The sequence below is a fragment of the Panthera tigris genome, chromosome D3 (assembly GCF_018350195.1).
Source record: "Panthera tigris isolate Pti1 chromosome D3, P.tigris_Pti1_mat1.1, whole genome shotgun sequence".
NCBI lineage: Eukaryota > Metazoa > Chordata > Mammalia > Carnivora > Felidae > Panthera > Panthera tigris.
In genome coordinates, this window is record NC_056671.1 from 57,546,708 (window position 1) to 57,573,576 (window position 26,869).

Consider the following 26,869-nt stretch of genomic DNA (forward strand, 5'->3'; position numbering starts at 1 on the left):
TCAGAATTAATGGCACCCAGTCTACAACCGGTGACAGGAAATAAAGGTACCAATGTGGACTGAGTCCCTACCATTCACAGAAGCTGTGTTCTCCTTTTACCTTGCCTGCTCCTTCCCACTTGCCTGCTGCTAGTTCCTGATACCAGTCTTGTTATAGACAATGAGTTCCTGTAAGGCACAATGTGGTTCTGATTAATCGATTGTGATTGCATCCAAAGTGGAGGAGGGGAGATGCGCTGGTCCGTTGACAGAGTGAGTATACGGTAGGTCTGGCTCCCCGATGGCATCTATCTGCTGTGACTGTGGGTGTGTGGGGACCTGGGTTCTACATCAGCCCTCTGTCCTGCGGGAGGACTCTGAGTCCTCAACAGACTCAAGGGACTCTTTCTCCCACGTGTGTTTTGGAGCTGACTCCTTACCATTCCTACCATAGATTTAGTTCAAGATCTATGTCATGCCCAGACTATCTATTGGGTGATATAGGTCTTTCTGAAATGTAGATCTGAGCGGATGACATTTCCCACTTAGAAACCTTGAATGACTCCTCTGCCAACCAGTGAAGCCCAACTTGACTAACATCACCAAGAAGATCTCTCACATTTGGGTCCTGCAGGCACCTTCCAGCTTTATCAACTGTCACGTCCCCCAGCCTCATTGTACTTTAACCCCATGGAGATGCCACTATGAACATACCAGACTCTCCTGGGGACTCTTCCTTCCGATTTGCTCTGTTCTTTGGCCAACCTCTCCTTTATTCATCCACTTGACTCCTTCTCGTCCTCTAAGAGCCACATAGATGACATCTGTCCTATAAAACTCCTCTGACTTCCTCAGACAGGATGAATTGTAACATCTTTGTGGGTTCATATGCTTCAGCTCTCAGCCCTTTGATGTATTTGTCCTTTTGTTCCTAAAATGGGGTTCATCAATCTACAGTGGTCCGTGGTAGTAGGTTTGGGTCCCCCAAAGCCATGGGATCAAGATGGTTAACTTTCCTGGATTGGATATTTTATTCAAAGATATGGGGGGAAATCTTTAAGACAAGCAGGACTGTGCCCTGTAGGATCTGTGTTCACATGACTCGTAAAAGCGAGTTTTTTCTTTCTGCAAGGAGACACTCTATGCTGTTCTCCTGTTCATTCTCCTGTAGGGGGCATCTTTACTGCTTTGTCGCTGCTGTTGGGCAGCAGCCACTTCCGTGTCTCCCACATGAGATTGTCCAGCCTCCTGTTCACCGCCCTGCCCCAAACCTCTTTGTCACATAAGCAGGCGAGCACATGCATGACCAGTTTGAATCTCCCAGAATCCTGTTTTCTTCCTTTGGAAAGTGGGATTAGAATACATTTTTTTTTAATTACATAATTCTCTCATCCTTGTTTATATAAAAGGTAAACATAGCAACCTTAAGCTTATCTATTGTAATTCCACTGGGAAGTGAGAATAGTGCGCGTCACAGAGTTAGGTGAGACCTAGAACAAGGAAGTGCAAAGGTCACTCATCAAACAATGCAGATGGAACACCTCCACCCACAGAGCTGTAGACACAGTTATTCCATGCTTCAAGCAGAACCCCTGGGCCAACACCCTCGTGTGCGCCCTGTCCTAGTGGGTCAGCCCCTGATGGCTGGGTTTCTGGTTTCACACTAGCGTTGTTCAAAGATTACAGAGTGAAAAGGGGTAGGAACAAGGGAGAGATTCCTCATTCAGAAAATGTACTCCTGGGTCCCTTCTCCCATTTCTCCCACTCGTTTCTACACAGCCCAGCCAGGAATGAGTAAGTCTTAGTATTATGGTGGGAGAGGCTGAGTTTCTTCCTGGGTTGATTTGAGAGAGAGAGAGAGAGAGTGACTGAGCATGTGTGTGTGTAGACAGCTAGATATTTAGATGGAATCCCCACCCTTTCACACTCTGTTCTTCTGCTGTGCCAGTGTAAAGCCAAAATATCCAGTGACAGCTGGAAACCTAGCCTCTGGGGCTGTACACACTCATACACACATATAATGACTCCTATGTTTCATTCGGTAAATATTTATTGGGTGCTCACCATGTGCCACCTATGCTGCCATGAGAATCTGACGTTGATTTAATTAGACCCGCCCCTGGCTTCACCTGGCTTACACTGTACTGGCAGAAACAGAAGATAAGCAAATCATCAGCAAATGGAGAGTTTCCGCTGCAGTAAATTTCGTGAAGAAAATGAAATTTCATAGAAGTAGAGAGGCCATCAAAGTCGAGAGCCTAGCATAGGTGTTCTATCCTCATGAGGGACACCTCTAATAAGAGGTCTGGGAAACTGAGTCACCAATGTAAGACATAACTGCAACTTATCCCTAGGTTTGCCAGCTCTCGTGATGAGATGAGCAAGCCCACTTAGTTGAGGGAAATTAAAAAAAAAAAATTGAGTGAGTCCATATTTTTCTTTAAAACATGATCCCGAGCTGGAAGACTATGTTTGGAAGAGATTTGGTGTTTAGAGAAGGGGTGGACATGCACAGGAGGTGTGGGTTGGCCTGGACAGGAGAGGAAGAGAGAAGCTGGGAAGGATGAACCTTGGTCTGGGCATGCAAGGCCAGGAAGCCATGACCCAGGAGGTGCTGGTGGCAGTCCGTGATTTGGAAGCTGCCCGAAGAATAGTTTAATCATGAAGCCACGTTGTGGTGGCCCGGGAACTTGTGACAGGAGGATTGACCTCCTCGCTGGAGGACTCGCTTGGTCTTGGACAGGAGGGTGGAAAGTAAGAACAAACTGGCAAGAACTGCTTGTGAGCCTGGGGTCAAGGCCTGCAGAAGGGGTCAGGGGACAGGTCGAAGCATGATGCCAGCTATGCCTAGGGGAATGGCACGTGCCCTGCACGTGAGTGAGTGCAGTCACGTGAGACTGCATGTGGGGCCAGTGTCCACAGCACACAATGTGAGCCGTGCTCTTGCCTCCCATGGCTGGGAACCTCAGAGCTGCGCTGAAGCAGTGTGTGACAGTTGGGAGGAGAGAGAGCAGAAGGAAGCCTTAAACCCATGTCTCCCTCTTTGACGGCAGATGTCTCCATGATTGTAGCCACGATGATGGAGAAAAGTTGCCTGGTTCTTAGGGCTGCCTCTGGGGCTTGCTCATTTCATCCTTGAGAGCTGGGATGTAGCCCTGAAGGGTGAAAGAAGATTCTGACATTTCCTCATTCCAGGGCAAGCAAATACTGCTTGGCACAACCCAGAGTTACCTCTTCTCCTGTGATCTTTAGATCGAGTGACCCCCGATTTTCACAGCTAGGTTGTAAGGACAACCTCATGGTTTTGCACCAATGAATTGCCCTTTTAGTACCATTCTTTGACCTCTGTATCTTATGTGAAATTAACTGCTTGTGAATTAAGTGATAATTTCAAATATCGGATAATTTGTGAACTTAGTGTGACTTTTGTTACTATTTCACCAGAGATCATTTTTTAAATAAAAAGTGTTGAAGATTTGCTTCTTTCACAAATTAGACTTTTACTTAACTCAAACTTACCAAAGGAGCATGTGTGTTTACACAGCTTTTGCAGTATAATTGACATAAAAAAGTTGAGCAGAAGTTTTGACATATGTATATGCAAATGAAGCCATTATCACAATCAAGATAATGCAAATATCCATCACCCCAAACATTTTCTCATGCCCTTCTGTGCAAGGCAGCCCTTCCTCATCCTAGGCAACCACTGGTCTGCTTTCTGTCGTCATAGATTAGTTTACACTTTTTAGAGTTTTATATAAATGTAATCATACTATATGTACTCTTGGGGAGGGGTTGACTTCTTTCAAATAACATAAGTGTTTTGAAGTCCATTCATTTTGTTGTATGTTTCAATACTTCATTCCTTTTTATTGCTGACTAGTACTCCACCATACAAATATACCACAGTTTGTTTATCTGTTGATGGACATTTGAGTTGTTTCCAATTTTTGGCTATGAACATTTGCGTACAAGTCTTAGTATGGAAATGTGCTTTCTTTTCTCTTGGATAAATACCTAGAAATGAAATTGCTGAGTCCTATGGTAGGTGCATGTTTACCTTTTTAAGAAATTGCCAAGCTGTCTTCCAGAATGGTCTTACACCAGAGTAATGCTGTCCTCATCAAATGAGATGAAGTGTATTCCTTTCTCTTTTATTTTCTGTAAGACATTGGTTAACACTGGGGCTCTGGCCAACAGGCTTGTTGAAATGCCCACCTCTGCTGTGTCCTCAATGTAACTCTTCTGGCCTCAGTTTCTTCTTCTATAAAGAGGGGAATAGTAGAACTGAGTACAAGAGGTTGTAGGCATTAAAAGAATCATTTCATGTAGGGGCGCCTGGGTGGCTCAGTCGCTCGAGCATCCGACTTTGGCTCAGGTCATGATCTCACAGCTTGTGAGTTCAAGCCTCCCGTCGGGTTCTGTGCTGACAGCTCGGAACCTGGAGCCTGCTTCGGATTCTGTGTCTCCCTCTCTCTGCCCCTAACCCATTCTCATTCTGTCTCTGTCTCTCTCAAAAATAAGCACTAAAATTTTTTTTAAAGGATCATTTCACGTAAAATAGTACCACACGGTATTGTCTCCGTAAGTGGTAACTGTGATTACCAAACACATTTCAGTGAAATGGAATTCTTGTTTCAGACATCTCGGTGAGGGAGGCTTTAACCAGATGGGTTTCTGGGGAAGCCCCTGGAGCCTGGTATGGCCAGGATTAAATATTGCAATTCCTCTCACTCAGAGTAGATCATCCGCTCCATTGCAAAATCTCTCTCTGGCTCCTCTCCACCTGCATTCTTACGTGGCTTCACTCGGCTGCAGCTGCCTCGGCTGTATCGTAGACGACTTCAGCTTTCCAGATGTGTTCCGGGGTGGCGCGCAGCCCTGGTGACTCACCCAGCTGGTAGCCATGGTGGGAACGTTCACGTCAATCCCCCGGCCCATTCTCGCCTCTCAGGCTGGGAGCTGCCAGTGTCACATCCCAGATCTGACCCTGATCCTGCAGCTTAGCCTTCCCTTGCATCCAGAGATTTTAGGCTCCCAGCATAAAATGAGATGTGTCATATACCCAGGATGGCCCAGGTGCCGTTCTTTTGTTTTCAGTTTATTTATTTATTTTGAGAGAGGGAGAGAGTGCGCATGAACTGGGGAGGGGCAGAGGGGGGAGAGAGAGAATCTCAAGCAAGCTCTGCGGTCAGCACAGAGCTTGATGAGGGCCTGGATCTTACAAACCGTGAGGTCATGACCTGAGCAGAAATCCAGAGTCAGACACCTAGCTGACTGAACCACCCAGGTGCTCCAGCCCAGATGCTGTTCTAAGCAAGCTCATACATAAACTCTCATGTTAACCTGATGGTGCTTCATGAGTTTCGAGTATTATTATCACTAATTACAAACAAGTAAACTAGGCTCACCGGGGTTCAGCGATTGGCCATGCTCTGGTTTTCTCTAAACCTTGTTGTGCTCGTTCCTTTTTTGCCATAGCTGGTCCTCAGGCCAGCCAAGATTAAACATGACAGCAACTTCCAATCGCTGTAAGGATTGTTCCTGAAAAACTTAATACGAAAGATAAAAATCTGTTAATGATGCCCTTATAAGGAGAATTTACCATACTAACTTGAATTTTGGTGGTTTTTTTTTTTTTTAAGGTTGATCTGGGATTCCCTTTTGTATGGTTTGAGTGCATTCTGACAATGATATTATGGGTGGAGCCCATTTCCAGAAACAGGACCACAGTTTACATTCTCACATGTTATATTCTCACAGTTTATATTCTCACATGTTGGGCTTCTCCAGAAAACCTAGGGAAATTTATTAATATGATGTTTATAGCCTTTTGTTTCCAGTATGATCAAAGTGACTTCTATTCATTTAGGACACAAAAGCCCATGGGAGGTCTTTAAATTCTCCCTTCCTGCTATAGGGATCTGTGTTAGTGTGCTCAAGAGAATGGATCTTGAATTGCTCAAGGCATTTTGCTTCATGTCCAGAATAGAGGAACCACTCTGCTTTGCTTTGAGCTAGCTCGCATTTCAGTTCTTAAAGAACTGAGGAAACCAAGGAAGGAGACTTCCTGTGTTGTTAAGGCTGCTCATCAGTGCGTTTGCTGTTGCATTCTGGCCAGCAAGTCAATATGAGATCCGTTCTTACGAGGTGGTCCAAGTGGGCAGGGTCAAAATCTGCAGGAGGGAATGACATACCGACCTGACTAAACTGGACACACTACTTAACGTTCTCGAGTTCTAATACTACTTTAATTTTATTCAGGCTCCAATATTCACAATTTCCGTAAGGAAATGATGTTAATGTGTGGTATAGAGAGGCTTCACTTTGACTTCATTAGCACAGCCACTAATGGCCCATTATTAAGTTACGTGTTAAGTCTTTCCTGAGATCAGAGCAAACGTTTAGAAGAAACTAAAGTCAGAAGGATAAGGGGGAATGGCAAGGTCCTTATTCTGCTCTTCACCGAAGCATGAGCACAGACCACCAAGCACGCTCCTGTCTTTTGTTCTGGAAAGAGAACTCAGAAGGTAAAGATGCTAGCACTTGAGGAGACGACCACACAGGGCAGGCTGGGAAGCTGGGCTGGATTCAAATTCCCCACATAGTCCTAAAATAATAACTCTCCTGTGTAGAATACTTTATGTTTTGTTTTCAAATTCTGGAGCTAGACTTAACTTTTGAGGTTCACCTAGCTCGGGGCTTCAAAGATACTTGATGTTAAAAGAGAAGTAGTTTTGATTCTTTTTAAAAAAATTTTGCTTAATGTTTATTATTGAGAGACACAGCATGACCATGGGAGGGGCAGAGAGAGTGGGAGAGACAGACTCCAAAGCAAGCTCTAGGCTCTGAGCTGTCAGTGCAGAGCACAACGCAGGGCTTGAACTCACAAACCATGAGATTGTGACCTGAATCAAAGTTGAATGCTTAACCGACTGAGCCACCCAGGCGCCCCAAGAAGTATTTTTGATTCTTGAAGAGCAATAGAATAGCTTCAAAAATATATTCCAGGCTTACAGAAAATTTTAGGTAATGACAGAAAATTATGGAGCTATTGTATATAAAATTGAAGCCCTTGTCCCTTTGATTTATTTTCTTCCCCAGTGATGACCACCTGAAATTGGCTTTGTCATTTCCATATATGTTATTATAATCTTGCTAAATATAAACATACCCCTAAATAGTGTATGGTTTCGCTTGGCATGTATTTAAACTTCATAGAAATGAAAGTATATCGTTCATATTCTTCAGACTGCTTTTCACTGTCAATATATTGTGCTTTTGAGAATCATCCATGTTAGTCCATGTCACTCTATTTTTTCACATGTATAAAGTATTTCTTTGTAAAAATATACCATATTTTTGTTTTCCTATATAGTTTCTAGTTATTAACCATTAACAGTGCAAAACAGCGTAGCACATGGTATTCTCGTACGTATCTGCCATCTTTAGCATGCAAAAGTTACTCTCTAGTATAAACCTAGAAGTAGAATTGCTGGATTGTAGGATACGCACATCTTCAATTGTACTGAGTGCTTATCCAAAATGATTATATCAACTTAGACCCCCAGAAGGTATAGAAGAGAGTTCTTGTTGTCTGGTTCTGTGCCGATGCTTTGGGTTATCAGGCATTAGTTTTGGTCAATCTGCAATCTGAGACGTTTGAAATAATATTTCACTATGGGTTTAACTTGTATTCTTTTTCCCTGATTTCTAGTGAAGATGGGCATCACTTATATATCTGTTGGCCATTTAATTCTCTTCTTCAGCAAAATGCCCATTATCTTTTGCTCATTTTTCCACTGAATGATTTCTTTTTTTCTAATGTGGAGTGGTTCTTTTTGTTATATGTATACTAATCCTTGTGGTTTATATGTGTTATAAGTAGCTCCTAAGTGGTGGCTTCTCTTTATTCTTAACTTCTGTACTCTTTTAAGTGCATACAGATTTTAAATTTTAATATATGTAAATGTATCAAGTTTTTCCTTTTTGATGGCATTTTTTTTGTTTCTGGTATAAAAATTCTTTCCCGAGATAAATATTGCAAAGTTTTTACTTTTTACATTTTCCAATCCCAGAATTTTTCTTTGTGTTTGGTATGTGGAAGGCCTCACTGTATTTTGTTGTATGTGGTTAATAATCCTCTCAGTACCAATTGTTAAATAGTCCATCAGTTCCCCGCTGACTGATCAATTCTAACATTAAGATGCACTTAATGTTCCAGCGTTGAGTAATGTTTACCATAGTTTAAAGAAATATGTTGGCTAAATACCCATTGTCAGGTTAAGACCACTCTCTCCAGTTCTATGCTTGCTAAAGTTTTTTTTTTTTTTTTTTTTTTTTTTAATAACGAATGAGTATTGTATTTAAAGCTTTTTCTTCATCTACGGAGGTAGTCATGGTTTTTCTCCTATAACCTATTAATGTGGTAAATTACATTCATTGATGTATTCATCTTAAACATCCTTGGATTCATTGGACAAACAGCATGATTTTATTTCAGATTTTGCAGTGGTGTTCATATTTGGAATCAGTATATAACTTTCTATCCTCATACTGTTCTTGTTTAGTTTTTGTGTCAGACTACTAATCACATAAAATGAGCTGGGGAACTTTTATATTCTCTGAAACTTTGTATATGACTACGATGAATTCTTCTTTGATTATTTGGTAGAAATCACCTTTAAAAATATGAGCCTCGTGGGGTTTTTGTTTTTGTTTTGGTGTGTGTAGATATATCTGTAATTAATTGATTCAATTTCTTAAAGGTTAATAGAGCTCTAAAATTTCTATTTCTTCCTCAGTGATTTCAATCATTTTTAGAAAAACATCCATTTCTTCAAAGTTTCCAAATGTATTGTCATAGAAATTTCTCATTTTCTCATAATTATTTTTGTCTCTTGTTATGTTCGTATTTGTATCTATGTGCCATTCTTGAAAATTGCTTATTAGCAGCTTTTTTCTTAAACAGTTTTGACAGAATGTATTATTATTTTTAAAAATTATAAGCCAGCTTTGGTTTTTTGAATTTTCTCTATATTTTTCTATTTCATTCATGTTTGTTCTTATCTTTATTTATTTTGCCTTATTTGAATTTATTCTGTTGTTGCTTTTCAAACTGTTGAGTTGACCACTCATTATTTTTTACTTCTTTTCTAATACAAACACTTCGGGTGATAAATTTCCTTCTAAATACTACTGTAGAAGTATTCTATAAATCTTGATATATATTGTATTCATTATAGTACCCTTTGGATCATTTCTAATTTTCTGTATTTTTCTTCTTTAGCTTGAACTATTTAGAAGTGTTCACAGTTTTCCAATTATATCAATTTTTAAAATTTATCTTATTCCAGCTCATTTACACTGTTGAGAGGAGGGTAGCCCATATGAAACCAATTTTTGGCATTTATTTATGAGCTTTGTGGCAAGATTGGTGGTCTCTCTATTTGAGAAGAATGTGTTTTCTCCACTTTGGGACAGTAGGTATATATGCTCATTTGTTAAACTTATTAATCAGGTTGAAACAATCTGTTATGTCCGTAAAAATTTGTCAGTCACTGCGTGAGAGGTACAGTAAACCCGAACACTCTATGGATTAGATTTAGCCTCACATGACAGAAAAAAATAAATAACAGCTTAAGAAAGATAGTCCAGATTTCATTTATATGAAGGAGAACTCACATTCTATCCATGCCCAAGTGTCCAGGGCTGATGAAGTAGCTCCCGAGAGAGCCTGGAATATGGGATTTGGTCACTCCCTTCCTGTAGCCAGCAGGAATGGTGGCTTCTTCCCTCTGCTTCTGACTGACAGCCAGAGGCAGTTCCACGTTGCTAAGGAGGATGGCTGTGGGACTTATGGCCGAATGTGAGTGATACCAGAGTCCCATCTTTCTCCCGCACTAAGGAACCTTGTGTTCCCCACCAGGCAGGCATATTTTCACTGGATTCAAGTAGGATTTCATCCCACCTATATTTCAGCAATATTTATATCTTAGTTTTAGAATTTTTTCAACAAATGAAGGCCTCATTGTCCATACAGATTTGTCCAGAGGTCCAACAGACCCCTCTTCCCAGTGAACTCCCTTTTGCATTTTTCATGAGTTTACATAATTTTTTCTTTTCCCACCCATTCTCGTGACTTAACATTTCCTGTGATTCCCACCACCCTGATCCCTCACTGAGGCCTCTCGCAGCCAGTTGTCCCCATGATGCCATCTTCAGTGAACAGTCCATATTGAATGGCGTCACCAGCAGTCAAGTCCTTTGAACATGCTGTATGTTCTTGGATGCTTCTTGACGTAGAATAAGATTTATTTTCAGTCAGATTTCAGACCAGTATTGTGTCTTTTTTTCTTCATCTGTTATCTTAACACTTGTTTTAAGATGACACAATTATTTCGAGGAGGTATATCAAGAAGCTGGTATATGGTAAAATATTTTTAGCATATGTAAAATAGAAAACAGTTCTAGATTGAATGTTGATTCTATAACGTCTTTCCATAGATCAAGTTTAAAATGCGTGTGTATCTCCAAACTGGTGCAGCCACTCTGGAAAACAGTATGGAGTGTCCCTCAAAAAATTAAAAATAGAACTTCCCTATAACCCAGCTATTGCACTACTAGGTATTTAACCAAAGGATACCAAAATGCTGATTCGAAGGGGCACATGCACCCCAGTGTTTATAGCAGCACTATTGACAATAGCCAAATTATGGAAAGAGTCCAAATGTCCATCGACTGATGAATGGATAAAGATGTAATGTGTGTGTATAATATAATATACATAATGTGTGTGTATAGGTGTGTATATTGTGTGTGTGTATATATATATATATGTATATGTATACACACATATATATAATGGAATATTTTTGGTGATCAAAAAGAATGAAATCTTGTCATTTGCAATAACGTGGGTGGAACTAGAGTATATTATGCTAAGCGAAATAAGTCAGAGAAAGACAAATATCATATGATTTCATTCATGTGAAATTTAAGAAAACATGAACATAGGGGAAGGGGAGCAAAAATAAGATAAAAAGAGAGGGAGGCAAACCATAAGAGACTCTTAAATACAGAGAACAAACTGAGGGTTGCGGGAGGGGAGGTGGGTCGGGGGATGTGCTAAATGGGTGATGAGAATTAAGGAAGGCACTTGGGATGAGCACTGGGTGTTGTATGTAAGTGATGAATCGCTAAATTCTACTCCTGAAGTCATGATTACACCGTATGTTAACTAACTTGGATTTAATTAAAAAAAAAAAAAAAAAAAAAAGAACCTCTACAAAAAACTGTGTGTGTATCTCTCTCTAGAGAGAGAAAGGGAGTGGGAGAGAGGCTGAATCTGTATTTATGAGAATTCTTTTTGGTAATAACAGCACCTATTATTGATGACTGCTTATGTGCCAGGCATGGTGCTTAGCATTGTATGCACATTAGTACCTTCTTCTCCTCCTGGCGCACGAGGCAGGCTACTTACCTCCATTTACAGATGAAGATCTGAGACGCTCAGTAATTTCCCCCCAGCAATACCTAGGTACCAGCAGACTGGACCCTCACTCGAAACCGAAGTCTGGCTGGTTCCTACTTGGGTACTTTGAATCACAGGCCAAGCCACTAAAACATTAACTCTGTATCTTTAGGTCTTCACTGAGTGGTCTTCTCACATCATCCTTTAGGCAGCATCAAGAGTCATTGGCAGCAGAGAGAGAGAGGCGGCGGCAGGAGAGAGAAGAAAGGTTGCAGAGAATAGAACGGGAAGAAAGGAACAAATTCAAGTAAGGGGAATTTCAAGACTCTCTAAATAATGGAAAATTGAAGCGCATGCCTTCGTGCTCTGTATGATGAATACTGGTGTGAAGGGTTCGATAGTAATAAGTTTGCTTTAGATTCTGTCTCTGTTTTTAAGGAACTGTAAGACATTCCTGAAACGGACTAGCTCTGGCTTGTTATGGCCGTTTCCCTCTAACCATATGGCAGGAAGCACAGAAAGCCAGCCAAATACAATTAGGAGCTTGTGTATTTTTGGGGCCTCCATTATCTAAAACGGTCTTATCCAGGCCTTCCTGAAGACAGAGAGCCTAATTGTCTTAACTTAATTTGTCATTTCCCCCTAAAGCTACTCATGTTTTATTCATATTCCATTGGATGCCAAAAGAAAATGCATTTCCCACTTTCTGCTTTGCTCCTTGCTCCCTGTTGCAATCTTCAATGTATTTTTTTAAACAATAATCTCTCTTCCTATGGAGGAGAAAGCCATTCTGCCGATTACTCCCAGCCCATTATCCCACTGATCTCTTTGGTCTCCATCCAGCTCCCAGGCTGTGTTCCAGTCTCAGCCTGTCTGCCCCAGCTGAGTTCAATGTCACTCTGTTTCTCCTCCAGCCTGTGCACCTGTTCTCACCAACCTCCTGGTCAACCTCCTTCCACTTCTCCTCCTCCCCGCCAGCTTCGTGCTGTGCAGTGCTCTATGCAGAACACTTGCTGAGACCATCCTTACACATTTCGTTCCTTCTGCTCTTTTCTCGCATCCTCTCCCCCTCTTCATCGCTGCCTTTGTCACCGGCACAGTCATTGCTCCTAGACCTTCTGTGTTCTTTCTTGCTTTCATTTCTCACCCCATCTTCACTTCCTGTTTCATCAGTTTAGTTTCTTTGGCAAACAGTATCCCCTTTCAATGACTCCCATTTAAACCCACAAAGAATATAAAGCAGTGTCAATAAGGATTTATAGGTTCTGTTACATTTTTCCAGAACCCAGGTAAGTATGAAATGGTCAAAATAGAAGCTGAGTTGTAAAGTTGCCTTAATTATAATTCACTAATACATGGCAACAAATATCCCAAGTCTGTGAGTGAAACGCTAATCTTGGCTTTTGTAAGGCTGGGTTAGTGGCTGGCACGAAGTCAACTTAACATCATTCCTCCACTGTGATTGCATAGCAGACCCTGAACTGTCGGACTTTTACCAAATTATATGTGGAAATGCCCGACCTGTATGCACCATTTCTCATGAGGTAACTCTGTGAGTCATCACTTCTGGAAAGACCAATTTGTAAAACCACTGGAACAGGGGAAATCCTTCCTGATCAGGGCTTTCTGAGAGTTTGCATAGTTTGCCACCAAATAGCAGCGGCGAATCTGACTGAAACACACAGATTCAGAGGATAGTTTGCACGTACAAGGATTTGGGCCGAAAACCTACTAAAACAGGGTGTCAGTTCAGGGGAAGATGGAGTCGGCACACTCCCTCCCATCTCTTCTGTGCCACTGAGTGCCACCCGAAGCCGTGGACAGACACACAGAGCTCTGAAGACTCTGGATTGTAAAAGGGAGCCAGTGAACTGGGGACAGAGGCTAGCATTCAGAGTTCCAGACCAGCGAGAGTTTACCCTTTTCTTTCCTCTTCATCACCTGGCATGTCCTCAGAGGTACCCCCAAACCCAGAAGTGCATACCAAGCGTGAACTGAAGGAGCTCTAAGAGGAGGCCTCTCTTTCTGAACTCAGGAGCAGAAAACGGAGTTCCTAGGAGTCAGAGACTGGAGAAATGTCCTGTATTTTCCTATTTTTTTCCCTTCTTCCCTACCCCAGTCTCCAAGCTGTATTATTACCGAAGCACAACGATGGCAGCAGTGTCCAGGCAGGTGCCTGAAACTCTGAGGGAGGGCACCCCTCCTCTGACCAAAGGAGCTGTGGCTCCAAGAGCACTAGGCAAATCGCCCTCGTTCTCTCTGCGTCCTGCTGTGCTGCCCTGGGTGCAGACGGAGTTACTCAAAGTATGCACCAGAGCATGGAAAATAAAGCCCAAACTTTCTGGCTACAGGGCCAAGAGTGGAGACCCAAGGAAGTCGAGAAATTATAGGAAAGTCACAGAGGGTAGAGAAATTAAGAGAGCATTCTGGGTTCATCTCCCAATTGTGCACATGTGGCTCAGAACTTCCAGAGCATACCACAGACGTTGAGAACTAAATTCAGAGTGGACCGCCACTCAAGGTCCAGGACTGGCTACTGGGTGGTGCACACAAGGGCTCAATTTGAATAGCATTAAAAATATTTGAAAGCTGAGCTAATATTGGAGCCAGTGTCAGAACTGGCAGGCTGGACCTAACCCAGTTGATTGCCTGCTTAAGGAAAATAAGATTCTTCATAGAATTCAAGGAAGACCCAGAGTCTCATTTCAAGATATTCAAAATGTTCTGGATGCAATCCAGTGTAACGTGTCACACAAAAAAAACCACGAGGATCTTAAAGGGGAAAGAAAATCAAAATGTGCTAACTGCAAAAGGACATAGATGTTATTATCAGACAAAGACTGTAAAGGAGCTACTATAAACATGTCCTAAGAAGTAAGGGCAAATACTTTTGAAACAAGTGAAAAAATAAGTCTCTGTAAAGAAATAGAAGCTGTAAAGAAGAACCAAGTGGAAATACATATAGCACTGAAAAATGCAGTAATCAAAATAAAAAATTCACTGGATGGAATCAATGGCAGAATGGAGATGAGAGAAAAGTCAGTAAACTTGAAGGTAGAACAACAGAAATTATCCAGTTTAAAAAATGAAGCATAACATTGGGAAAAAAACATAGTGTATCAGGGACCTATAGAACAGTAACAAAATGCCTTGCATTCATATCATTGAAGCCCCAGAAGAATAGGACAAGAGCGCATTGTAACAAATACTAAGCTGTACATTCATATGCTTGTGTGTCTAGGTAGAGACCGTGCTTGTAACTATCCACTATTTGCTTTTCATCCCGAGTGGGTCTCACTTCCCATGTAAGACACAGATCCTGGAAAAAAGAACCCTGTCCAAGAAGGAGTGCTGGTCAATCGTCAGACCACATACAACTATTAATTATGATGACTGTAGTTCCAGCCTGAAAGTCTGAGGATGCGAATGAAACGAATTTCAAAAAAGGAAATAGTAATTCAGCCATTTATTGATTTAAGTTATTCGTACTTCTTTTGTTTTTTTCCCTTGGAGAGCATCCTTACCTGTTCTTATTTTTGTTGAATATGATCTTAAGATTCCTGGGTTATGGGACATATTATTTCTAATGTGGAAGGTGATGAGGATGAGTGCTCGTAAATGATAACAAATATGGGTCTTTGTTTCTTTTTCTCCGTCTCCTAAGCTGCTTTAGTTGCTTTGACCTACTGTCCCTTTATATCCTGTTACCAGTGCATGGTGGGGGGGAGGGGGGCGGGTAGAATACTTAAGCTACATTGTGACGTCCAGTTTAGGAAGCCACGAAGTCATAATTTTTCAGAAAAATAAGTGGTCCACTGAGAAGTTGCTGATCCTAAGTCTTAAACTTAGATTCAAGCTGGAATCTCATCAGCAGGAGCAGAGCGACAAACGTGGGAAGTGGACAAAGTTGGGCATCTCACGAGTGCAGACAAGAGAATGTACAAAGCAAGAGTTTCCCATGATCCCTGCGTAGGAATGGAGAGGAAGAATCCTGCACTGAGGCATGAATGTCCAAACTGCAGAGTGCAACACAAAATGGCCTAGACACCTGGACCCACCTAGATTTAATCCTTGAGATGAAAATTGTGGAGCTAGCAGGACTTGACTGGACGTTAATCATCTCTGAAAGCTATTGCTTGCTTGCAGTTGCCGTATTTTATTTATGTATTGTTTCACCTTTTAAAAACCTTTTTCGTCTCCTCTCTCACCCATATACCTAAATTCTTCTTTCTTTAACTTGTAGGATTTCCCATGTTTTCATCCCTGTGATTCGATAGGAAATCCATTGTATTTAGTAGTTTGAAAGGGTAGCCTTTATATATATATATATATTTTTTTTTAATCCAGCACAACCACTTTCCATTTCTGAGGCAACAGTCTTTCATGAAACACTAATAATTTCTTGGCAATTTCATGAGCATCTAATTCTGTTCTTTTCCTTCCCTATTTTGTTTCTTCTGCATATTTCTGTTAGCCGAGAGTATTTAGACAAAAGAGAGGAGCAAAGACAAGCAAGAGAAGAAAGGTTTGTATATATTTTCTTTCCCATTGTAACCAAATGGCACTTGACTTTGCACTCTTAACCAAGCATGCTAAGGGAATTGTTAATTAAAATAGCTCACTCAAGTCACCTAAGACTTTGGGTAACTGGTATTTTGTGGAATAGGATGCCCTAGTTATCTACGTTTTCCAAGAAAGTACAGACTTAGTAATTAGTGCCATTGTGGTGTGAAATGTACGTCTGTTCCTCCATACTCTTCACCAAATGAGGACGTTAGGTTAGCATACTGACATATGGTATATATTTTAAATACCCTGCACGACCACTGCTGAGTCTGGGCTACGTGTCCCTACTGTGTGCTTCCAGGTCACGCATTCCTTTAACAAATATTTGAACACACAAACCATGCCAGGCGCTGGCTGAGGTGCCAGACATTCCCGAGACTCGTACACGATGTGCCTGATCACTTACTCTGTCTCCCTACTGAACTATACTCAGTTCCTGGATGGCAGGAACCATGTCTTGTTTTCCTGGTTGTCCCAGTGCCCTCCGCAGTGCTTGGCACATAGTAGGCACTTAGGAAGGAGGTATGTAATAAAGGAGCAAGTGAACCAACAGCTTTACTTAAAATACTTAAGCTGTAAGCTATTTTATTTTTTCAAATCATGGCAACATGATTTGAATACCACTAAAATATAGAAAGTGAATATATTCCGTGTCTGATAAACTTAGGTCACCAAAAGAAACCGTTTTTTGGAAGTAAACCAGCAAAAGGCAAGTTTTTACCCTGTAGCACTGTAGCCTGCAGTTATTCCCTCTACCACCAGATGGCGATACTACATGGAGCAATGGAAAGGCTGATTTTCCTGCTAGAGCCAGTTGGGAACCTCACAATCTGAACTATGCCAATAAGTGGAACTTTGCTGAGTTTTCTTAGACACCTTCAGCTAAATAGTTCAAGACAGTCTGAGGACAAGAAAAGTGCAGTCTGTCTGTGTTCAATTAAAAAATTAGATGGTTAGGTCAGCCTTATAAACAAAACTATGGCATTGCTTTAATTCCAGTGTTTTATTAGATTATTGCCACCATAATAACCAGTGGTGGCCAGCAAATTTAGAGTGGAAGAAATAAGAAACTTCTATTTCTCTAATTAATACCTGTTTTTGACATTGGGGGCATAGACTTTGACTGAAAATGCTGTCGACTTCATGTCCAGGCTTAAGAAACCAAATTTTATTTTAGTTTTTAGCTTTCCCTCCAGATTCTGCATTTTTTTTTAACTTTGGACAGTTTGACTGTTATGTTCTGTCTCCACAAGCAAGGCTTTAAAGCTTCTGAGAAGATCTCAAGGTCCAGACTGACCTCAAAATTGTCCCAAACCACTGAAGTCTACCTCTTTCTGGATAGCAATCACTGATTTTTTTCACCAAAGCATAGCATCACTTAGGCCTGGAAGACCTGTGCAGAGAGAGAGGTGTTTGCCACTCCTCTCCTGTCACCTCTTGTTCTGACCTCAGTCCTTGCCCTATGTCACCCATCTGCCTGGGGCTTCTTCGCTGGTGCAGGAGTGGCCTCTCCGTGGCCTCATGTGGACCCCACCTCTGTTTACATGGAGGATTGTGGAAGCAGCCAAGAATTTCCCTTTAGTTTGGACCAGCCACTTTTCTTGATTAGTTTGCTTCTTGAATTACCTGGTGAAGATGGGAGAGAGGGTATAAACTTTTCCCCTGTTTGGAAAGCTGTTGGGTTCCTGGCAGACCAGGAATAGATAAGATTTCCAAGTATAATGGGATTCAGAAATGGATGGGGTAACTGGAGATCAGAGGTGGAAAGAGCTTCAGAAGTAAGGAAGAGGGCTCCATCTAGAAACTCTTCAAGGTAGACCCAGGTGTGTTTGTTGGGTCCCATGTCTCTTACTCTAAATGCAGTGACTCAGATAAAAATGGCCAGAATCACAGCAGATGGTTTTTTAAGGTTTGTGTCATCCAGTGTAGCAAGATGAGTGTGGTTTTGCTATTTTGAAGTGTAAAGGCTATCCAGTCACATTTGATTTCATTTTGATTTATTTTGTATTATCTCATTCCAGCATTTGAGGCAAACTAGTTTATGGACAATGGTGCAGATCCAGAGTAAGATTCTGGTGAGGTGCTGCTTCTTCTTTAACATTAGAAGAAAGGCTTTATCTGATCATGATTCAGTGACATTCACAAATAATTTTTTTTTTAACGTTTATTTATTTTTGAGACAGAGACAGAGCATGAACAGGGGAGGGGCAGAGAGAAAGGGAGACACAGAATCTGAAACAGGCTCCAGGCTCTGAGCAGTCAGCACAGAGCCCGACGTGGGGGCTCAAACTCACAGACCACAAGATCATAACCTGAGCCGAAGTCGAACGCTTAACCAACTGAGCCACCCAGGCGCCCCTCACAAAAAATTTTTTAAGGGAATAGTAAGGAATGAGATCCAGGCTGAGGCTGGGGGTGGGGTTGGGGTGGGGTCAGGGCAAGGATTTGTCTCAGGGGGATGGCATAGGAAATGCCTATGGCAGGCAAGGGCTATGGGAAAGAGTGCAAGGGGAAGGTCAGGACTAGGCTAGGATTTGGGAAATTATGCATGAAAGTGATCAATGAAGCAGTAAGAGAGGATTCTGAGCATTGCTTAACTGGTCTGAGGACAGAATAGAACTTGGAAGGAGTCAGATTTTGGTTTAATGTAAGGAAGAGTTCCCAAGTAGAAGAGTGGCAGGAAAAGTTATCAGTAAGTAGGTTTAGTTAATGTAAAATCAAACAGAGTTTCTATAGGGCCCTGGGGAACGAGATCCAAGCCCGTATATGTTCCCTCGGCTGAAATACTAGCCCTGCAGCCCACCACGTTGGTGGATGTGTGAATTCATTCAAAAGGTTTGTTTGCCTATCTCTCCCACTGAACTGTGAGCTCCACGGGGCGGGGGGGAGGGGGTGTTTATTATTAAATCTCTAGTACCTGCTGTAGCACTTAGCACATGACAGGCACTCAACAAATGTTCAATAAATAATGAAAAGATGAATGAATAAACAAAAGATATGAGCAGAGATGGGATAAATGGGAGTGTTGAGGTGAAAGTAGGAAAGGTGAAAAGTCTTTTCTTAAGGCTGTGGCCTGTGGATAGAAAACCCAGTGCTTTGCATACAGGAAGCTTTAGGAGAGTCTCAGCTGGGGGTTGTGTTGCAAAGCCACAGGGACGTAGGACCCTCGACCCTCATCTCATTTCATGGGCTGCTGGGCTCCTGGGGGAGTAGGTACTGTTGGGCCCCTAAGTGCACTTAGAGTCTGTCTGTAAGACAAGGTTGTGATATAGGGCAAGCTTCCTCCCCAGGAACTGCCAGAGGTTGACATGGGTCAGGAGAGGTTGCTAAGCTGTGAACCTCTAAATGCCCGGTGGCCTGGCTCTTCCCAGGCATGCCAGTCTCCCCTCACCACTCCGGCCCATTGCAGATGGCCACTGGCACTGCTTTTTCCACAAAGATTTACTATTGACCTTGATGCCCCTCCCCCATCCCTGCCATATCTTAAAGTCTTTATAACTGTGGCAAAATACACAGAAGATCAAGTTTACCATTTTAAGCGTGCAATTCAGTAGTGTTAGGTACGTTCACATTGTTGTGTGACCCGTCTCTGGCATTCATTTCATCTTGTAAAAGAAACTTTACACCCATCAAACAAGTCCTCAGGCCCTCTCCCCTGCCATTTTTGTCTACCAGATAAACATCCTCAGGAGAATTCCTATGAAATCCTTGACTCTTCCCATGTCCCCCAGATCCTTGAGGATGACATCTAGGAGGTGAAGGGTGTGCAGGAAGCCTTGGAGTCATATCCACACTCTGAAGGAATAACCCCTGGAGTCCCCCAGAAAGTGAAGTGAACTCTCTGCCCACACATACCTGCCGGTCTGGCTGCCCACGGAGAAGGGTACCAAGAGGCCAGGGCCAGGGCTGGATCACCTGAAATGAAGGTCATAAATGGGTTGTCCTCTTGGCCTGAAGCCTTGGACCTATACAGGTCCCCTTGATTGCACACCCTCCCTTGCCTGCCCCTTTCTCCTGTCACAGAAGGCTCGGACTCAGCGTGGGGATGCCTCACAAGCTCCTCCTGGGCTCACGGCATTCCTGGCCTCGACTGTGCCACCATCTCGTTTAGAACATGCCTCCTGTTGGGATTCTGACTCTTGCCTTCAAGGTCACTTTCTTCCAAGATTCCATAGCCAGGTGGTTTTCCTTGCTGGTCCAGATTAAGTTCAGAAATACCTTCCTTTTGTCACCTCTCCTACCTTTTGAGAGGTGACATTGCTGACAAGAGAAGTCCAGAGTTCCTTCGCCCCGTAACCGTAAGGCTCTCCAAACCTCGCCCAGACATGTGTGTATGCAGACCCCTCACGCATTTTTTCTCAGAGATTCACCATGAAAGTAAGCTCCCTCCCTAAGAAGTTGAAATAGATGCGTCGGCCACCCTCGGCCCCCGCTGCTGCAGGTAGACCCCTGCAGCAAGGTGCCGCCTTGCGGGTTCCTCACCGCATGCCTTGCCTGCTTCCCCTGGGCCCGGCAAGTGCAAGGCGCCAAGGGAAAGAACAAAGGATGGTAATCTTCTGTTCTCAGAAATCCTATTATCTGCTTGTTGAGAACAGACACACACATGTGAAAAGATGACTATATATGCCAGGCAGTAAATGTAAAATGCCATCTGAGTTGAATGGACTACATATCCGACATGAGTTCAGAGGCAAGGCTAAGATCACTTCCAGCTGTGGTGGTCAAGGCAGGCTTCGCAGAGGGAGACACGCGTGCGAGCCCGGCCTGCGGGGCAGATTGCCTCGGGCCTGGCAGGGAGCAGGGGTCCCCGTGGCAGACGTTGGGGAGCCACGCCCACATTAAGGATGCATGAAGAAATGCATGCTTTTTAAATGCATCCTTTTTAAGGGTTTCATATATATGCTCTGCCTTCCTTGGGCGCGTGAATCCGGAATGCCATGTGTGGTGGGGGCTTTGGTGGGCTAGGGTTGGGGGGGCCTGCCCACCGGGAGGGACTGAAGAAGCAGTGAATCCCGATGGATCTGAGTGATGGTCTTGAATAACCTGTCTCAAAGTTTAGTGGTTGGTGAGACAGAAACCTGCTACAGCTGAATTCATAAATTCACTTCTGAACAAATAATGGTGGGTAAAATTAGCAGACATCTGGAAGAGGCACATATTTCAAAGTTATTTTGGTCTGATCTATAAAGCACACTATGAGGAATATGATTGGTAGCTGGTCTTAATAAACAGTTAGTGGGTTCTGCCTGCCTGAAATGCAAAACAGATGTATCTTTGTTCTTTTAAACTGACTTTGATGAATAAACTATATGTGACGTCAGGTCCAAGCTATTGGATGTCTGAGTCCTACTCAGAAATATTTTAGAATATAAAAAAGTTTCCATGGTCGACACTGGGAGAACAAAGCGAATTCCAGTCGCGTTGCTGTTAGCATTGAAGCAGGTTCAGAAATTCAGAGAGGCCTCCGTCCAGCAACCCCTTTCGGTATTTTGGGGGCATTGTTTCTCTCCCCCACACCGAGGCGCCCTCCCATTTCACAGCTGCAAGCTCTGAGTGCGTGTGGTTTTCAGCTGTCACTGTTGGGGCTTTGTAATGGGCATTATTGCTGTTTTGCTTATTTGTACACATTTCCTAAAAGAGCAAAGTAGGATTCTGCAGCAGTGATCCAGTCTCTGGAGACTGTGTGATGTTGCCATTTCTCCCAATTTGTTTGGTTATGAATGATGCGGGGATTTTAATCATTAGCATCTTGGCTTTGCTGGCTGTTTTTGGCAGACTGGTCCTCCAGCCAGCCCTGTGCTGTGCTCTGTGCATCAGGAAACCAGCTCACTCTGCAGGTGTTTCATCCATAAACAAGCATCGGCCACGGGCTCCTCTTTCTTTTTACGGAAACCCTTTGGAATTTAACTTTCAGATACAAATACTTGGAGCAGTTGGCAGCCGAGGCACACGAGAGAGAAGTGAGAAGCCGGAGCGCGAGCCGGGGCAGAGGTGACCTCTCCTTGGACCTGACCTCCCCGGCGGCCCCTGCCTCCCCCACCCCTCTGAGCCATAGCTCTCCTTCTCTAGACTCACAAGAGGCTCTCGCGGCATCATCCTCTTCTCTGGGAACACCTCAGCATCCCCAAGGTGAGTGCTGGGAGAGCAGAGGGAAATTAATGTTAGGCTTCTGGGAAGTAGGAACCATTACTACATGCAAACTAGTACTGAGGGGCAACTAAGGGTAAACTCAGGGCGACTTCACTGCACTGATAAATTAGATGCCTTGAGAGCCACTTCTGTTAAAGCAGAATTGTGTATAATGGTTGTCAATGCATGGTCATTGAGAAGGGAGAATATTAAAAATAAGGCTTACTTTGCCATTTCTTTCTAAATCACAGGGTATTAACTTAGTACCCTGTAATTTGGACATTATTTATTTATTGGGTCTGCCCAATAAAGTGACCACTTTAAAATGTTCTGACCCTAGGAATTGTCGGTCTGTTTTAAATTAAACTGATGGAGAATAAAATTAATCAAAGCCAGCAGAAAAAAAAATGTGGATCTGGTGGAAATAGAAATGTTGAAGAAGAAAAAAAGGAATATAGTAACGATTACTGGCACGTGGTGTGGCTGTAGATGCTTGTGTGCAGACAGAAAGGCTCTCGCTGGGGAAATTGTCTGTCATCTTAGCTTTATTTGGAGAGAAACAATATTGTACATTGCAGCCGGGGAGCATCAGCTGTTTTCCCGATTGCCCTGAGAGTGGTGGGACCGTTTTCTTTCACATTAACAGAGACGATGGGTCTTGGGCACTGGCGTCTACAGTGCGTGTTGACGAGCTTGCAGCTAGCACTGTTCAATTTAACCGAGTGTTATGGCTTGCAGCCCGACCAAGACTTAGCCAACTGAAGACAACAGAGACGCTAAACTTTTAACTCTCGGAGGGCTGACTAAATATGGCGTAAAGCTTAATTTCAACAAGGCAGGACTGCATGACCTCAGCAGAACTGGATGTAACGGAACAATCTTGTCTGTCCAATTCTCCACTGGCTCTCCGAGCCTCAGGGCTCATTCTGCAGAAGCGGGCTGGCTTTGCCACAGCTTTCCATCATGTCCAGTTCCTGCTGGTCCCTGAGCCATGGAAGATTGTCCCAGGCAGATGGCTCGGTCATAGATGAGTAATGTCAGTCTTAAAATACTGAGACTCTGAGAATCAGGAAAACAGACTGTGCTTTGACAGCTCTGTGCTTTCCAGACCCTGCCTGGTATCCTTGCTCTATCTAAATTGTGGTATTTCCAGAGGCCATATGAAAAACATTCCCCTGCAAAGCGACGGTTCAGCACTTAATCTTGGAACTTTTAATTCTAAGAGTCTCACCCACTCTTGTTTCCAGAATGGTTGTCTAAACTGTGAAATACAGAAGGTCCCCAGGCTGAGAGAGAAGTGTCAGTATCTATAAATAACGTTTGTCCTCCAAGCTTTTAGTCTCCTTGATGTTTGTGACAAAAAGACAGTTCCTCAAGTATTTTGTCCAGCTATGATCAAACTTGAGGCTGTTCTATCCAATTAAATGGGCAGAATATTTGAAACTCCAGTAAGAACACAGAAAATACTTTTTTGGGGTATATGCAATATGTATTGGGGGGAAATAAAGTTATTTATGTATGCTTTCAGAGAGATAAAGAGTACATGTCATTTTCCTCTATGGAGAAGGGATTAGTAGAGACTGAGAGAATGTTTGGCTGAAATCACCACGCGAGCATCTGAAATAGGAATACTGGGCTTGAACTGAGACACGATTACAAATTAATGAAATAGCACTGTGTGATGTTTGGGTTGTTTAAAAAAAAAAAAAAAAGCAGGGGTTCTTGTGGAATCTACAAGAGATGTTCATCATAGGTTAAATAATTATCCAAAGCAGTTGGAATCAGCAAAGTAATCTGATGTCTATGTCCTAATACCTAGCTGAATTATACAATTAGAAATTTTAAACGTATAAGAAGACATGCTATGAGAGGATTGTCTCTGAAAGGTGTTGAGACTTCCTTCTGACTTGGAGACCTTTGCCCTATGACAGAAGTACAATGATGGAATGACCTTTTTTTTTTTTTTTTTTTTTTTTTTCCAGCCTAGCTTGTTATTCTTCTTTGAAACATTCTGCCAGCATCCCATTAATAATCTCTTCTTTTTTACCAGGCCCCATTTTTAAATGCTCAAAGGCATTTTTTGCTTAGCCCTAACATTTACAACGTCACAACATCTGGGGGAAGAATAAAAAAATATAATCACACATCCAGATGTTTGTCCTGCTCCAAACACCTGGCACTATGTGGTCCAAATGTGCCAGGGGTTGACTCGCTTTTTCATTCTCTCTGCTTGTGGAATCATACGATGATAATCTTCACTTTTCTGTCATGCTCTGCCCCTTCCTCCCAAATGCTACTATTTAACACCCACTCGAGCAACTGAGTAAATGGGGGAGATTGGGGGTAGAACCCACTTTTAACCGTCAACCTAGCCATTTATCAGGGCATCGTGGTACCCCAGTATTTGTGGTGGCGTGCACATTAACGCCACATGATCCGTTTGCTTCTACCCTTTCCCCAATATCTGCATAAATTGCAGCCTACCTTTCAGAGTTGTATTTTCAAAGAAAAGGAAAAACAGCTATTTGTTACTGAGTTATATATATTTCAGGATGAAAGGTCACTTTATAAGTTCTTTTATTGAAACTCCTTACTTGGATTCTGGATAATTTTTAATAGCAGAAGATAGGAAAACATTAAAAACTTCTTTACCTTTGCCCTTACAAAATATATTTCAAAAGAAGGGTAAATGTTAAAAGACCAATAGCATTATGTGCTATCGAGTGAGAACTTTCAGCCAAAAACCTTCCCAGCTAAATCTGCTGTAACTTTTGTATAAATTATGCCACTACCCCCACCATCAAGTCAATGTGTGCTTGAATTATTTTTCCATCTGGCCCTCTTGTGGCTCCTAGCAGATGTTTGTCCCAATACTGCCTAGACTGGTGATGGTCGGAGTATTTTTCCTCTGTGTGAAACTACCAGGCCCAAGTGAGGGACAAACACATGCATGTGTTCTCCTTTGCACTGGGCTGCAATTAATGGAGACATGTTACCCCAATTTAGGGAAACATGAAGGGCCTCTCTCTCCATCCATTGCTTTAATTAGCCTTTCCTTATTTTCACTGAGCCCTGATGGCATACATCAGAATATCTCACCAGTTTATTTCCTGTTACTTTAAGAAACCAATGTGTCAGGAAATAAATTATTTTTGTTAATTAGAGGAAAAGGTGCAGTATTCTTATTGGGATTGAATTCTCTGATTTGACTCTTGGGGAAGTTTCTCTGAGGAGTAAAAACAATAATCTGTGTACCCACAAGTGAAGTCATTTTAGCAAAGTAACCTATTATCCCAGTGGGTGTCAGATCCGGGGAGCCTATTTCATGGAAACAGAATGGAGAAACCATTCATCTCAAAACCAGGTGTTGATGACGGTCCCTGCAGTGTATCCCTGTTAGGAACTGCCTTCCTCGGAGGCTAGAACTGTGTGGCTTCCCTGCCCCCTGGCTGGCACACCTGGGTCCATCCTAAGGCTAAATGGAGAGAAATTACCTTTCCTATTAGAAAGCAGCTGCTGTCAAGCACTTACAAGTGGCTTTTACCCACTAATGCAGCCAGGAAGGCTACATACTGGCTAGATTATTTTTCTTATTTTTAGCTCAGTTGTCTCTATATTGCACACAGAAGTAATACTTTAGAGATGCATTTAAAATATTTACCACGCTATATTTATGTCAGGGAAAAATAAGTTCATTGGTGATTTTTTTCTACCTGTACCTGGATTCCTAGATTATTTCCAAATATCTTACTGTTGGGCCTTGGAGATACAAAATATGACCGATGTGACCATGGCCTACTCACCAGTATTCACTCAGAGGCATTACAGAAATTATTGACCTGCTGAACGGATTATTTTCTCTCACAGATCCAAGCATATAAAGTGCCGGTAACTAGGACTATTCCTCTAGCTTCCTTACCCTCTCACCTAGAAATAAAATGTAGCTGTATAGTAATATCATGAAATGTTCTGCTGGTTTAAATGAATGATCATTTTTCACATGGGCGTCATTCATCATCACAGCTGTTATTGTTCCTAGCCATTGACTGAGCACCTTTGTCACCTTCCTTGTGTGACATGTTTTGAGTCTCCTTCAGGTGTAGACACTCTCCTAAGTTACCCAATCCTCGTGGCAGAAATCAGAAACATCTGGTATCCTGTTTCCAACTGGCACGGTAGCAATGGAATATCATCAGTCATCAGCCTTATGCATGCTGGTTCCCTTGCATAAAGCTTTTGGACACCTCCAGTCCAGTATTTCACGAATTGGCAGGAAACTAGATTCCTGTGGTTCTGTGACTCAGGATGGCCCCACCTCCCCACACTTCACCTGACTGCTGCTACTTGATGCCATTTGGTCAGTGAGACAAAATCTCTCAGGAACTCTACCCAAGGCCAAGGCACCACCTGCTACACCTGCCATGGAATGGCTTTAAGAGCCTTTGCAAATCATTGGATTTTCCTGCCTTGCTTTTTCTCAATCTCTAAAAATGGAAAAGGACAAAACTTTCCCTTTTTTCTCTTATAGAAAATGACAGTTGCCTGCAGTGTGTTTTCATGCACCATATTTTATTTTATTTTACTTTATTTTATGTTATTTTATTTATTTATTTTTGAAGTGGGGGAGGGATGGAGAGAAAGAGAGAGTCCCAAGCAGACTCTGCACTGTTAGCTCAGAACCTGACACAGGGTTTGAACTCAAACTATGAGATCATAACCTGA

The 26,869-nt window shown here is 42.5% G+C and overlaps 1 protein-coding gene across 1 annotated transcript in view; it reads left to right on the plus strand.

The window, feature by feature from the left end:
• The window catches only part of FHOD3 (formin homology 2 domain containing 3), a 469,133-nt gene that overhangs the window by 360,628 nt on the left and 81,636 nt on the right, over window positions 1–26,869 (plus strand). The window contains 3 exon segments of the mRNA XM_042961930.1: window positions 11,625–11,759; window positions 15,927–15,977; window positions 21,933–22,147. Coding sequence (XP_042817864.1) covers window positions 11,625–11,759; window positions 15,927–15,977; window positions 21,933–22,147 — 401 coding nt within the window.